At 37.6% G+C, this 16,712-nt stretch overlaps 1 protein-coding gene across 6 annotated transcripts in view; it reads right to left on the bottom strand.

Annotated features, from left to right (window-relative positions):
* Positions 1-16,712, bottom strand: part of APP (amyloid beta precursor protein) — a 253,740-nt gene that overhangs the window by 88,910 nt on the left and 148,118 nt on the right. For 2 of the 6 annotated variants that reach the window (XM_014859014.3, XM_014859015.3), the window contains exons 7-8: positions 8,682-8,849; positions 6,317-6,373 (exon numbers count right to left, since the gene is read on the bottom strand). The exons of 2 other annotated variants lie outside the window; for them this stretch is intronic. In XM_014859014.3, the coding sequence (XP_014714500.3) occupies positions 6,317-6,373; positions 8,682-8,849 (225 nt within the window). The remainder of the gene's footprint in view (positions 1-6,316; positions 6,374-8,681; positions 8,850-16,712) is intronic. 2 more of the 6 variants (XM_014859016.3, XM_014859017.3) reach the window with 1 other exon arrangement.

Here is a 16,712-nt window from a genome sequence, read left to right on the forward strand (position 1 = left end):
GGTTGGGGGAGCAGGTTTGCTTTCTGTTCATTAAAAATCCTGGTGCTGGATCCAACATCTCATACACCACCATCACTGGGGACATGAGGCCAAAGCAACATTTCCATTCTTGCATTTCCCCTGAGGAAACTTCATAATTTTAGGGAATTTACTTCAAAACAAGGTGAAAACTGGTATTATCTTCAGAATGTGGTAGAAATCACTCTCCCTGCCCATTTGGAGGATCTCAGTATCAGAGATACCAGCTAATTTAACTGTATGTGCACCAAATAGTCATTTTGATTCTGACTGTATAGTCACTGCATACTAGTGCATTTCATATTCACACTAAAGACAGCAAGAATGTGGAGTCAAAAAGAGACACATCGTGAAAAACCGCTCCCATCATTTTGATATTTGTTTGTTTCCTCAATCTCTAGGGTGACTAATTTTACAGTCGTAATGGGCTCAGGATGCAAGAGGAGGAATAACCTCGCTTTCAAACAGTAACAACTGCGACCATCTACACCAGGCCATGAGGCAGAGTGGTTCCCTAAATAGAGGCCCGTGAATGGCATTTAGTTGATATACTGTTAGATTCTAACAAGAACACTTGGTGAGTCTCCTTTCATCAGCAGAAAGGCAATTTATCTCTATAGCATTGACAACAGAAGATGAAAGTAAATTAAGACCTATATAAGTCATGGCCTTACCTCTGAAAATGCTATTTTCTACAGAGCTAGTAATACTGTCACTTGAAATGGCTATGATTTATATGAGAGGTGGCAATGAGGATAATTTATATATAGGTGAAATACAAACCTGTAAAGAAAGATTTTATGTGAAAATTTAATCTCAAAACATGGCAGAGCTTGCAGACTGCAACCCTAACTTTAAGAAAAGGAAAAAAAAAGTCTCTCCATTTCTCTCATTCCAAAATAATTGAAATCCCTAATGGATTCTCAACTCAAATATTTATCACTCTGAGTCCTAGTTAGAGGAGCCATTTATACTGTGAAAATAAAGTTTGTGATCCTTAAATGTGGTATCAGACTCTTTAAAAAAAAAAAGAACAAAGACACTTTCCCCTGACATGTCCTTGATCACACTTATTTTATAGTCAGTGCAATCACAGTTGGCAGACTATCAATGCGATGTGCGGACATAAGGTAATAAAAATGTAATCTATGCTGTGTTTACTCTAGTCAAGCTACATTTCTTTTTTATGTCTTATGGACACGTACTGATGTGGGAATTTTGTGAAATACATGAAATGAGCGTGAAAGAATAAATGCTGGTGTTATTTTTATTAATATCTAGATCCTACATAGCACAATGCACCAAAATTTAAAAGCATCTTCAAGTCTGATTCTAAAAAACATACGTGAAGCAACAGCAATAATAACTGGCATCTAGAATGTCTTAACCTTCAGTTATTGTTTCTTGTCAATTTGTCGGAAGCTACTCTCAACTTCACTAATGGTGGATCATAAAGGGATGACCTGTCACAGTTGCTCAACAATCAACAGATGAGTTCAAAAAGTCAAAATCTTCAATATTGCCCACTTTCATAGAAATTCTGGCCGTAAAAGCCAGATGTAACTGTTAACCTCTATGGAGGTCTTAAGGATAAAACCAATTTCATTTTACTCTGGCCCTTCACAGCAATCTTTTCCCACACTTGTATATTTCATTTTATATTATTGTTTAATTCCATCACATACTTGGGTCTCGTCTCATCTCATCAACAAAACTGGCAAGTGACTGAAAGCAGGGTATTTGGTTTACTTTGCTGGTGTCCCTCAAAATAACAAGCTTAGCACTAGCATATTCTGGGCTCAAAAGTAACAGCTTTTTAAACCAAGGGATGGCTTACTGGTCTCTTTTTGTAAACAAATGTTTTATTGGATGGAACATAGCTGTATCTATTCATTTACCTCTTGTCTTTGGCTGCTTTCATGCTACAAATGATGAGCTGAATACTTATAACAGAGACCACATGGCCTGTGAAACCTAAAATATTGACGATCTTGCCTCGTATGGAAAATTTTTGCTGACCCTTTAATTAAACTATCTACTTACTCTTCTTGGAAATAGTTAAAGAGCAAAGCACATATACAATGAGCATTTTTTTACTGTCCTTAGTAAATTTTTTTTTTAAATGCTAGTTTGCTGAGCAAATCAATTCTTTTCAGTCTTAGGGTTTCTCACTATGATAGCTCAGGGGAAAAAGCCATTCTTTTTATCTGATCATTTCTGGATACCAAAGACGTGGCTTCTCATACTTGCCAATCTAATAGATTTTACTGGCACTGATGTGACATGTAATTTAATGCACCACCACATCTTTTAATGCTTTTAATTGTTTTAAATAATGCTTGGCAGTTTCATAAAAATATCAGTTCCATTACTGTTAAGAGAATGTATTAATGGGAACTAATACTTGCTATTGCACAATTGGAAGAACAAGAACAGTGTGATTAAGAACAATGGTTCAATTCTGGCCAAAGACAAGATAGCCTTGGCATTATGACAGGATATGACGACTCTGGGGCTAAGGTGGAACATGCCATTCAAAAGTCACACAATGAGTCATGTACAGTTTGCAAACTGTGAGCTTCTGAGGCAACAATCTTAGAACTTGGGGGTGGTGGTTTGGTCTTATTTGATATGTCCCAATTCTGTGTATATTCTCTGGAAGTGTACTATTCTATTCTATTCTATCTGGGCCATTCTGATGGGAACAGAAATCAATCTTCACCCCTTCCCCAATCCTGCATGAGGCTAGACTTGAACCTCTGCAGAGACCCTATGGCCATAAACATGATCCCAAAATACATCCTCGATGCCCAAGTAAGCTGTGTAGCAAGGCTATGTGGCCTCTCCACAGATGGTCCTTCTTTAGCATATGCTGGGATTCCACGAAACTGAGGTGAAGCAGACAGAGGACAGGGTGGCACACAGGTGAACCAGGCACTTCCAACCCAGGGGACTGCTGCTTTATTCTCTGCTTCTCTGGTAGCACTTACGTTAGAGCAGAAAATCGAAGAGACCTCTAATACTGCAGTCAGAAGAGCAACAGCAACTTCTGCCTTAACTTGTAAATACTGAGAGCTAGAATAGTGGTCTGAAGAATTCAATTTCTTAAACATATGTTAAGAATTGGAGGCTTCTAACACCTTAGCATGCCCTAAGTTTATGGAAAGTCTACCTATTTACACCAGCTTAGCTATATTTCTGAATCACATGTGGGCAAACTACTAGTCTAGATCAGAGGTTCTCAGCCAAAGGTGATTTTGCCCCTCAGGGTACATTTGGCAAAGCCTATAGACATTTTTAGTTATCACAGCCAGGGTGCTGTTACGGGTATCTGGTGGGTAGTGGCCAGGGAGGCTGTTAAACATCTTCCGTGCACAGCACAACACTCACAACAATCTGGCCCCACATGTCACTACTGTTGAGGTTGAAAGACCTTGGTTTAGATGTTGTTTGTGTCATAATTCACTGCAAGTGAAGGATCCAAAGATGGGTTATTTGTCATTCTCTTTGGCCAGACCCCTTGGTGCAGTCAGCTGACTAAAAATTGGCACGATGCTCTTTGTGATATGAAATGCCATTAAGGACTTGGTCTGTTTGCCTTCTGAGATGAAAGAAAAGATTATCATACTCTCATATTTGAAACAATCAATAAATATTTACATAGCAATTTTACTGTTCAAAAGCACTACACTGGGCAGAATGAATGTGAAACTTTTGCATTGTCCTAAACCCAAATGGGCAGACACAAAATGAATGTCAGAGACAACTCAGGTCTCCCAAGATACTTTATCCCAAATGGCAATGGATTTTTTTAAAGGATTCAAATCCATAAGTTTATGAGTAAAATGAAAGCTCTTAGCCTCATGTCTCTATCTTTTCTATTTGTGGTTTAGGTTCTTATCTATGATGACAAAACCAAAACAAAAATCAGTGTCCCTTAAAATTGCAATACTCAAAATTGGCTTTTTTATGACAAAGATTTAAAATCTAGAAATGTGTAATTGTAATAATGTCTTGACAAGAAAATTATTGTATTTGTAAAGCAGACTATCACATATTTTCTCCATATATATAATCTTATATCAGTTTAACTGAAGAGCTTTTTCTATCTCATTTCACACATATTACTTGACTAAAAGCAACTCAGATTGAGAAACCCATAAAACCACCCACCTTTGTGAAAAGAGATATCCTCCAACTAGCCCTAGGTTGGTTACCTAGGTTGGTGGAGGAGCGGAGTGCAAGTACAAGTTGCCCAATCAAACGGGCTTGCTCTCCTTTCTAGCTTGGTTCATTTTCTCTGACTCCCGTCTGCGATCTGCACTTGACCTCCAGATGACCATGGCTTTTTCAATTCAAATGTGCAGCTTTGCTATAAATAAGATAGCATAGCTGCACAGGCTATAAATAACTAGAAATTATAGACTTTCTCCAGTCTGTTTGTACGAGCACTGCAAAACCCTTCACTTCCTATGATTGAATAGTCTCTGTAGGTAGACAAGAAAATATAGCTGCCAAAATCACCTCACCATTCTAGAAGGGAAAGGTGTTTACATTACAAGTAGATTGAGAAAATTACTGGGAAAGAGAAAATGACAAGAGATTTTCAGTGTCTGTTTGGAAGAGTTGAGGAAGCAAGTACTTCATGAAAATAAATTTATCAAATGACGATGCTCATTTCTATTAATTCACAAAAATTAAAAAAATCCTTTTGTATGCTAAAATGAAATGAAACAAAGTAAAAATAGTTATTGTTTTGTAAAAGGGTGGGAAAGACATTTAATTTATTGATGCATGCTATATTCATGGTATTTAGGGAAAAATGTTTTTAATATTCTTTGTCCACTTTCCACTATTTTCTGTATTTTTATGATGTACTTCTAAACCTCAAATATCATTTTCCTAACCTCAATGTCAGAACCAAATTCTTGGCCATTTGGAGTGTGGAGCATAGCCACAATATCATTTAGGTTTCAAATCTGGTCCTGCCACGTTTGACGGCTGGGGACAAGTCACTAGGCTCTTTAAGCCTCATTTTGTTATATGCACAAAGGAAATGAGGAAAGTGCCCACAAAGTACTTCTGAGAAAAATAAATGATCTGTGAAAATGCCTGATAAAATGCAACACCTCCCACAGATCAATGCACTATCAATTCTAATATCTAGAGTTTTTCCGAGTACTTCTGTGTCTGCCCACTTGCCACACTTTCAATGTTCTCAGAAAATAAGTTTTTTCATAATCGCAGGTAACATGTTTATTGTGGTACAAACCACATCCTTCAAAATGTTATACATAATTTTAATGAATTTGAATCATAAAGAGGCCATTAAAAATTTTATGGTTTATGATGAAATCTTTTGCAAATTACATAATTTTCCAACTATCCTTTAATTTTTTAAAAAAAACATATAAATGGTTTCATCAATTTTAAGACTAGATTTTTTCAGACTAATATGGATAAATGTTAATTTTCATTATATCTAAGCTATAACTGAAACCGTGTCTCTTCATCCAGCAACCACGAGCCGCAACAGTATATATCATCTCTAACCTAATACCGGATAAATCTATTTCTGGTTATAATCCAAATTTAAAGATGAGTATTTGTGTGTTCGACACCACATTTTTAAACCAAGCTAGACTGATTTGCCAACTGAAATCATCACAAAGCACAGAAACTGTAAGGTAGGTTGATATAACATTTCCTTACAGGAAGGTCTTTTTCTGCATCTTAATGATAAAATCAGAAGTTGGGCATCTTTGTCCACTGGTGTACAGTCAGGGAGAGGAGGAAGAGGTAGTCCTGAATTCTAATAGTGACCTTTCACTTCCTAAAGCATAACAGCTGTCTTATAAGACACATAATTGAAGCCTGTGCATATGCATTAGTCCATGTAGTTAGTACAATGCATGCATATTAAATGTTTTTCTGGGAAACAAGTCACTTATATACATGGCCTCTCATTAAATCGTGGCATCTTGTTAGCTTTAGGAAATAAAATAGTGACGCCAAATAAAATACAATACTAACATTTATATACAGTATTTTATAGAACCACATTAAATAAATAAAAAAAACTGATCAGAAATAGAAGCTTAGTTGATGTTCTTAGCCTGACACCTGAAGTTATCTGGCAAAATCAGACATAATTACAAGTAAGGCAATGAAAATAAACATTTTATTAAAAGACAGGTGTTCAAGAAACACAAAACCATGCAAAGAAGGTGATGATGCTGGAGTTAGAATCCAGCCATGCATTGTACACCTCCCCTCCCTCAAGTGAATTACAACATACGTTTAACAGGATCTTGGGGAAGAGGTTCCTGGGGAGTCTTGAGTAAACTTTGGGACACTATGGAGAAAATAAGAGAGCATGACTAAAAACAAAAATAGAAACATGGGAATGAGGGGTGAAACTCACTCACACAATTCCATTGACCAAAGGAAAAGACAGAAACAAAAAGATTGAATTGACAACAAAAACCAAACAAATATCCTGAGTTTTGGCCCCAGCATGGAACCAGAGTAAACATATAAACCTATTTCCACAGCGACGTCCGAGGATGCTGGATATTTTGTCTCCGACAGTACATCCAAGTGCCTTGTGGACGGATTTCTTGCTCCTATTTTCCCTCCTTGGTCCCAAGCATCACCAATTCCCATCCATCCGTTGTTCACAGCATCTCTATTCGCTTCACACATTCGTGGTATGGCCTCGGGCTCTATTTATTGAGGATTTATTCTCCACTTACATCTGTCCACTACTCTAACTAACCTTCAGCCTCTCAGGTTTGCCTTCTTGATACATTATTCTGTAACACACCTTCCTGAAATGAAGTACTGCCCAGCTTGCCCATTACACCTTTCTTGGGAGCATCTTCCTTCTGCAAATCTCTCAACAAAGTGTGTGCCATCAGGAGCACCACCAGAGGCTCCATCTGACCTGCAGTGCCCTCTGCTCTTGATTCCAGCCCAAGTCAAATCAAACCAATCAAACAGAGAAGGTGTGAGTAGTGGGGAGAGTAGTAGGGGTTTTTTGGGGAGGGGTAATTTCTGATTCTCGAGGCAAATTCGTCATTGCTATTAATTTTTAAAAACCCTCTTTTTATTATATATATCTATACACACACACACACACACACACACCACACATATATAAACACATACACATAGACATATTTATATTCCCAAAACTAAATCTAAGTCAGGGAAAGGGAGAAAAAAATTGGAAATCTACCAGGAAATCTCCCCCAGCAGCTAAACCAGTTAGAATCACTCTAACAAAAGCCCTTTGTTCAAGAGGCTCCAGGCGACAGAATCGCCTATTGTTTTCCATGTTACCTGACCTAATTAACATCTTTGTTTGAAACTGAAGAAAGCGGTCTTTTGAGCTAGACGCTGCAATCATCCAATCAGAGCCAGAAAAGAAGCCCCTGGGGTTACCAATTCCTACACCTGTTCTCACAGGCTCGGAGTGGAGTCATGGCTTACACAAGAGACCAACAGGAACTTTTCCATTAGATTCCACTTAGATACTGGGCTTCACAATAGGTCTTAATGATGCAGGTACTTTTGCTGTTTTGCATAATCCTATAATCATACCGGAAAACAATTCATCTAATTCCTAGGAATCCAAGGGAGGAAATGGTGTCTGTCACTCTCACAAGAACAAGGAGAAAAGGCAGGAGTCGCTCAAAAAAGAAACACACAATTATTGTTTTATCTTTAATTTATCAAGTTGAGAAATTGAGTAGTTCAAACTTCCTACTCATAAAAAATAAAGTAAAATAAAATTGGGAATTTAGCGTGGAAGGCTGTGAAGAACAGAAGCCCCATATGTCTGTGCATCGCCTCCTGAGAACTACTTCTGTGGAAAAAGTTTCAACTCAAATTTAGGTCATCATGACTTCATTTATTTATCCCCCAGAGTTATGAAAAGCTTAAAGTTCAAGAGAGGAGCCTTTGAAAATGATATTCCCTGAGCCTTATGTCATGGAAGGTTTCTAATGTTGAGTTTTTTCTTCCATCTATTTCCAAGAGAAGATATGAAAACTCGACATTGCAAATGTCTATGTGTGAGCTCAGAGGCCATGGGGTCATTTCTACCCTGTGGCGTTTGAAATGCATGTGCTCAATTCAATCACATTCCCTTGCCACCACAATAAGTGCCACGTATTATGAAATAACTTAAAAGTACTCATCATAGCAATCCGCCTTGCCAGTCCACCAAAGCTCCATCAGCCAGGCTTCGAGTGGTCAACCTTATTTGCACACGAAGTGCACATGCACAGACCCGAACACATATGTACGCAGACAAACACATAAGAATACATTTGCAGAAACAGCCGAGAAAACAAAGCAGCAACTCCAGCTTGGTTTAAGGAGAAGCACTCAGAGGACCCTAGAGATTGCAAGACGTATGCATCACAGCTAGTAAAAGAACACATCTGTGGCCATGCTTTATTAGAGAAAGAGGGAGATGTGCGCTCACGATTGAACATACCGGAGGAGACGCCCGGCAATTAGAGAAATTGACAGAAATGTGGTTAGTGGTAGCAACAGACCCATTCCCATTAACCAGGAAAACCAATCTGTTACAAAGAGCAGAGTCAGTGGCGAGAAAGACGAAAGGTGGCCAGGCTGGAGGAAGGTCCACTTACTGACGCTGCCACACACGGCCATGCAGTACTCTTCCGTGTCAAAGTTGTTTCGGTTGCCGCCACATCCGCCGTAAAAGAATGGGGCGCACTTCCCTTCAGTCACATCAAAGTACCAGCGGGAGATCATTGCTCGGCATGGCCCCGTCTCGGCTTGTTCAGAGCACACCTCTAATCAGAGGAGATGTGGGGAACCACATTTAGCATGAAAAGGCACGGGCTCGCTGTTCATGTACACATGTTTACTTTTCTTACGCATTAGCCCTCCCAGTGGTAACTCGGGCTGGGTTTATTAGCAGCATCTGCCAAACATTTACTGAGGAATTTAATTACCTACCAGGAGTTTTAGAATTACCTCTGAAACAAAGCAGGGCATTCTCGGCTGGTTTAATGAATGTAGCTCTCAGTAGTAATAAAAGGATTCCAGCTAGAGGTGAACAGATCTTTCAGCTGCTTTTAGATTAATATTAGATGCCTCAAGGTGTCTGCATATCAAAACATTTCTTCACTATAAAAGATAAACTTCTTTTAAGATAACTTCTAATCAGCTTTAAAGGTAAAAGGATTGTGTCTGGTTATGATGCAAAAAATTTAACCTCTCACAAACATCTGATTGTTTTCCTTAAACGATTGCCTGGACTTGAAGCATAAAATAATTACACATAGTTTGAGTGTGATCCCGTTTTCAGAGAGCCAGCTTGTCCACTGACTGACTATATTTGAAAACATACGGAATATCTGTAAGTGCGCCTTACGGTCGATTACATGAACTCTTTAATTAAAGACAATTTTTGATTTTATGTTTACCAGTCTCTTGGACAATAATGTCCCAAACAATAAAACACAGTTAACCAACTCTAATTTGTTAATACATACCATGCATTGTTTTACATTAAAACATATCTTACCTGTCCACATGCTTTGCCACCCTCCTCAAGATCAGTTTCATAACCCTGTCCGATTCCATTTGTAAAGTCACCGTGATTAGAATAAGGACTCTGCCTGCTATGTATATGCCATTTTTCTTAGAAGTAAAACAATTCTCCCTCTGGGTTTCTGCCCTGCCTTACCTAGGCTTATAGAGATGCCCTAGAACACACAGACGTCTTGCTCATTCTTAGTTTTAGAAACATGCCAGGGGAAAGCACCATTCTAAAAGATGGAAGTCATGCACAACTGAGAGCTTCCAAATTAGGAATATTCAACAGAATGATTCTAATCAATCACTCCAAGACAGAGATCCACAATGTCAATGTAAAAGGGAATTACTATATTACTTCCCTCTGCACACCACTCACTGCTCCTTCCAACTGAGGCAAAGATGTGATGGCAAAACCATGGTAATAAACACCTGCTGCCATCATGATGGTGTTTAACAGAGTAGGGAAAGACGGTCAGCATTGAGTCCAGAAGCTGAGTGTCAAATCTGCAGGAGAAATGCCCTGTGTAAGAGATATCTAAGATGATTCTTGCTCTCTTTAGATGGTTTTCAGATGGAAACATCTGGCTCCAGAGCATCAAGGTCAATGTCACCCATCATTACGGTCAGCTCATTCAGGACAGTTGCTTTGAAAAGTCCACGCTCACCAAGCCATGATGTGTTTTTAGTTAGCTTTCTGCATAGAATTCTCCTTTATGAGGAAAATCTGCCAACCTGTTGACACAATATCCCATCCACTTAGCAATTTGATTTATCCCCCCCAAATTAAAGGACTAGCATTCTAACTTATAAAGGGTAAATTACTTTTGGAGGGTCTGATCATCTCTGAGTTACTGACACAGCAGCTTCTGGGCTGTAGAGCTAAAGGCCCCAGATGTGGGGTCCCCGCCAACCACAGCCATCAGTGGTCTCCACTCCCCGATCTTATCTTCAGCTGTAATAAACACCTACAGGTTGGCTTTTCCCTCCTTCTCTGCATCTCCCTCACCAATTTGTACATGTCCATGTGACGTGCTTTTTCTTATTTCTAAGACATGATAATACTCATCATTAATTTCTTCCTCGGGCTGTAGTATTTCCAATAAGACTACAAGGTAATGGTGTCTTCTGAGCTTACACTGTGGATGGAGTTGGGACTGGAGTTACAAATGGCCACTGCCACTGCGGAAGACACAGAATGCCTTCACCCCATGGCACAACCCTAGGTCACAGGAGCATGGGCAAAAAAACTCACCACACCCCAACAGTTCACAGTGATCCTCACATTTTATACCTCTTAGAGCACCAAATAGGTGTCTTCTGATACTTGTCTGCCATAGGCCCTTTGGCATACATCACAGCTATACAGGGGCAGGAAACATGTCTTTATGATATCTGCCATGTACTCAATAAAGTGGTAGAATTTCAGGTGGGCACAAGTTGAGTAACGATATGAAAGAATGACCATCAATGCAGATTATCCATGACAGGTATTTGCTCCTGTGTGGGACCTAGGAACAATTTCTTACTTCTGATACAGGCAAAACCTCCCAGTCCAGAAATGACATTACAACATATTGTTGTTTTCCTACACTGAGTGAAACATAATGGCACATTATTTTATTTTATTCATTTTATTTTTCTTCTGCCTCATTCTAAACAGCTACCAAACCCTTCTGTTATACAGCTAAATTTGTAGAGCACCAATCAACAAGAAGCATTCAGGACTCAAAATCCAGTTACATGTCAACTAAATAGAATAAACTATATGATGAGCCAGTAATTCTTGTTAGAGTCTCTAGTTTTAAGAGTCTTGACCCATCAATCTGAAAAGGCAAAAATAAGAGTGACGTAATCTCCATTTGGGACACGTTTTGTTGTCTTTCCTGACATTAGGGCTGCTGCACTCCTGACACTGAAGGCCCCAAATAGTTTCATGACTTTGGTGTAAGTGGACACAATGAGGATGAGTGATCAAATCTCATGGTACTCACACAATGATATATGAGATAATGTGATTAGAGTTGGTATGATAGTGTATGATAATCCAATGCCAAATACATATGTATCGAGGAGTAGACATACGTGAACCTAAAAGAACAGGAGTGATAATGCATGTCTGCCACTTTTGAACCTCTCAAAGACAAATACCCTGTCCAGCTGGTTCTGATCTGTTGACATGGAAGAGCACATTCCAGCTGCTCTGGAGCTAGCACGGACATGCAAGAATGGGTACCCTCCAATCATCAGCACTGTTGATCAACCATCAACGGTATTTCTTTCTTTCTTTCTTTCTTTTTATTGGTGAGGAAGACTGGCCCTGAGCTAACATCTGTTGCCAATCTTCCTCTTTTTGCTTGAGGAAGATTGTCACTGTGCCAATCCTCCTCTATTTTATGTATGTGGGATGCTGCCACAGCATGGCTTGATGTAGGTCTGTGCCTGGGATCTGAACCCGTGAACCCCAGCCCACTCAAGTGGAGTGAGTGAACAACCACTACACCCCCAAGTTGGTCCCAACCTGCCACTTCTCATCACTTTCCTTCTGGCTGTGACTAGAACAGCAACTTCCCAGAGCAAGAAAGCTCATTTCAGAAAGGACTCTGAGTGGAATGGGTCATTTTTCTTCTCTTACTCACAATTATATTGCTACTCTACTGTAGGGCACACAAGTGTTTGTTCTCTCTGACCTTTTCTCTAAACTTCCATCATTCCAGAAACATCGTCCATCTAGTTGAAAAGAAAACCTTTGCTTAGTCTCGGAGAGGTGAGGGGTGGGCACAGGATCAGCACTGGGGAAGTATTTATGCTAATGCTTTTATGTAAGGTAATAATAAGTGTAAAGGAGATGGCCAATGACTCTCTGAAGAGAGAAGGAACACACATACTTGGGCTGAAAAAGTGTTCAATGATCAACATCAACTTCATAGTTGTGATATTGTACTACAGATGGGGAAAACTGGGTGAAGACTATCCAGGGTATCTTTGTATTAATTTTTTCCCTGAATGTGAATCTACAAGTATCTCCAAAAAATGAAAAAACAAAAATCCCACATTAAAAAACATAAAACACGAATGTTGGTAGTTCAGTTTGCCTTCGAATATTAATCTTGTCTATTTCCTTGAATCTCTTACTGTTTCAGAGTAATTCCTCCAAAGGGCTACAAATCTCAATTTGAGAACCCTTCCTTTAAATTCATTTCTAGCAATGAGAAGTTACCGGGAAATCTATCCAATCAAGATCTTAACAAAGTAAGAGTTTTTAACGCATTGAGTCTTGAAATATGATTAGATTCAGAAAAAAAGAAATCTCAAGAAATTTTAAATGCTTCTTTACATTTTCTTTACAAAAAATCTTTACATTTTAATTTTTCTGAATAGAAAAATTCCTTCCTAATCTACAGAAATCACTAAAAAAGTTCAGTGCGAAGTGTTTCATATTAATTACTGTAATCATTCAGTGGAAAATTATTTACAATATCACCCAATCAATGTAAAGCATGTAAAGTTAGACCTTATATAACTGTAACCCCAAACAGAATTCATCTGAAAATTAAAACTGCATTTTCTTTCTCAATTCTCGTCTACAAAACTCAAACAATGAATGAAAGGACTAACATTTTAAAATCATTTGCTAAATCTATTTTTTGAATTCCAATCCACTTTTGTTTCTATTCAAAGTAAATGTTACATATAATAACGAAGGAGGAAATTTGCCCAGAATAATAGAGCAGGTATATCTCTCAAAGAGAATGTTTAAAATTAGACAGAAACATAGGCACAGGCTTACATGGACATTGAAGGAATGCTAATCTTTGTTTATTCATACTTAATTCCTAAACTTTTAAGATCACAATGAGGGTTCCTAATATTCATCTCGCTGAATTCTGCTAGTGGAAAGGCTTATTTCTTCTTTTATAAAGCTCTAGGCACCCTTCAAAATGAAAGACCAGGTAATAAACTAAAACGCTAGTGTACACGAAGCAGTGTCAAAGAGTTTATGTGCCTAAAAACAAGCTCTATGCATTTTATATCCTTGTAGGTTAGGCCCTTGCTGCGATTTCTGCTGGTTTTAACACTAAATTCCATTTTCTAAAAATCAATATTGTACAAATACATTTTAGAAGCAAAGCTAGATCTGCCTACACTATATAAAATGATTATGCAATTCACTGTTCCAAAAATAATGCTTAACCACAAAAAATTAACTCTGAATCGATGTCAAATTGTAGCAAATCTTTTGTGGATGACCAAAGTTAGAAAGCTAATTTTACATTTTTTTAAAAGATTTAGCATGAAGACAGCTGTGCAAGTGGCAACTAGGATGGGGAGGAAATCCCCACTTTCAAACGTACAGTAATTATAACGCCTTCTTAAAAAGCTAACAGATTAGCAAATGATTAGCTCTTAATAAAGCACTAAGGAATAATTTTAGAATAATGTGAACCTTTGATTATGATTTCATGTTTAATAATTGAATTTCAATTATTCTCAGCCTATAGGAATGTATGTAAAATAAAACTTCGGACTACATAGAATGTATAAATTTTAAACTTACAAATTTTGAGAAAGCAACCATTTGAATAGTCAAACTAAATTATCAAACTAGAGAGTTATTTATAGAAAATTAGGAAGCGTCTACTTTGATTTTGTAAAAAAAAATCTTTGAAGCATAATTTCTCTATATACTGCAAGGATATACGCTCAATTAAATTTCATAAGTAGTACAAATATACCTACTTTCTTTGAGTTAAAAATTACATATCTTGCAATTTTTAAGTAAGTAGAAATGATAAATATAAGAAGATATAGTTTGACCTTGTAATAAATTACCTGTTTAATGTTAACAGTAAAATAAAATAAAAACAAGGACAGAAGTATTACAATCTACTAACTATGCTTATCTTCAATATTTCAAATAATTGTTGATTTATCTGCCTAATCATTTAGTCCATTAATAATGATAATGGTTGACCTCAATGCAGTTTATAGTAACTTTCCTTTTCAGCCTGATTAAAATAATTGCTGCAATTCTAAATATGACTACTGTATAGAGAGAAATTTGATGAGCCTCAGTTATAGAATTGATCTTATATTCTGCTGAAGAATAAGTAGACAATTTGTGCGATTCTTATAGATGAAAATTTTAAAAAGTCAACATAGTAGGAAATATTTTTTAAGAATGCATTTTTCACAACAACAGATACATGTACTTTTAATGGAAAAGAGAATTCATAATGTGCTTGCAAATATTAGTAAGCAGTCATCAAAAAACATGTCTAATAGAAAATTACTCTGATCAGGGCAATAAATGACCAGATATTTATTACCTAGTAATCATATTTTACTAAATAGAGGCATGCAAAATTAGGCAAGCAAGCTCAAACTAAAGTCTTAATGACAAATTTCACTTAAGTCCCAAATATGGGTTGAAATATATAAACAAATGATGAGAACAGCTGTGCCTGCTTATGAAATCACTGACTCAGTACGAAATGACGGGTGCTAATTTGTCACGGAAGTCTCTAGAAGATATCTGCAGTTGGCTAGCCTTTTACCGAATTGTGTTGATTCTCTAAGGCTATCCAATACATCTGTCATTCCAATTATAGCTGACCCGATTCTCACATCTCTCCATGATGAAAGACTATTTATAAAATGCCACCTGAAGGAGATCTAACTGTAAAATATTTAGACTCATCAGTACAGTTGTGTTGGTGGTGCTGGCGAGCATTCACAAAAGGGGGCTAGTATGACTTTTCCTGATGCCTTTGTTTCCTATTGCTGATGGGAATAACCTTGTTTTTCACTAAGCCATGTGGTTAGCCTGAAGTGCAATACTATATTTCAAGAGGTACTCAACTTTGAATAAGACAAGATGTCATGTCCTTTGTTGGAAATAAGAGGAAGTAATTTTTGTTATTGACTCTGAGGCAGGGTGTGGTGGGAAACTGGATGTCTCCAGAAAAACGAAAAAAGAAAATACTCTGACTTATAGCGCTTGCCAATTTCCATGGTGTAAATACTCCCACCATGGTATTTCAAGCTTCCAATGGTCATGGCTCACAAAACTCCTCAATACTTTAACAGTCAGCCTTCACAGGCTAACAGGAATCAGCAACACCACACCAATGAGAGAAAATAGGGGCACAAGTGGAACTAGGAACAATTACATAGATAGGGAAATTGTAAGAGTTTTCCAAGTCGCAACTTGAGAGTTGAATTTTTTACAAAATTATTCACTGAGTAGACATATCAGGATTCTTTCACACTTGATGACATTTGATAATATATTAAGAAGACCACCATCATGGATAAGGATGGTTTTCCCTTTCAGTTTTTTACTCTGTCTCAATCTCTGTAATTTGCACAGTATGGGGGGCATGAAATGCTACTAGAGAAGACTCTTCAAAGTGCAATCCATGGACCAGTAGGGCCAGCATCACATGGAACTCAGGACCCACTCCAGACCTACCGTCTCAGAATCCGTGTTTACCAAGTGCCTTGGAGGTGACATGAACAGACATGAATGTTTGAGAAGCACCATGATCAACCATATCTTTTATGTACAGTTGAAGTATCAAAAGTAGATATATAAGATTCAATCATCTTCCAAAAGGACAAGGGAAAGGATTAGTAAAAAGTTGCATAGGTTTTGGCTTATTAAAAGAAGTGCACATATATTTGAGAAATGAGGGATATAACATATTTTAGTAGAGTTATAAGATTCAAGTATATATGTCTCAAAACTCAATCTTAAGAAATTATCTACACATATTTCTTTTTCTCAGAAGTTCTGTGTTAAGTGACATTAAAGTCACTTCAATACTTCTGCCTTAAATCCAATACCAATATAATAATTTTCTCACGGTACCCAGCAGGAAAGACTGGGCAGCCTCCAGCTGAGAACATCAGTGCCCCTGGTTGCTACACGGATGCTAACCACCATTTGCTGTTTTATAACAGTCTACCAGGGAAAAGTGAGTTTCTTTTGGAAGAATGAAAAAACAAAACTTAAAAGGCACAGTTTCCTCCATCTCTCACTGCCTATCTGGCAAATACGCATATGCAATATTTAAAAAATAAAAATTGTATGCTGATTTGTCTCTAATCAG

The sequence above is a fragment of the Equus asinus genome, chromosome 18, assembly GCF_041296235.1.
Source record: "Equus asinus isolate D_3611 breed Donkey chromosome 18, EquAss-T2T_v2, whole genome shotgun sequence".
Classification (NCBI taxonomy): domain Eukaryota; kingdom Metazoa; phylum Chordata; class Mammalia; order Perissodactyla; family Equidae; genus Equus; species Equus asinus.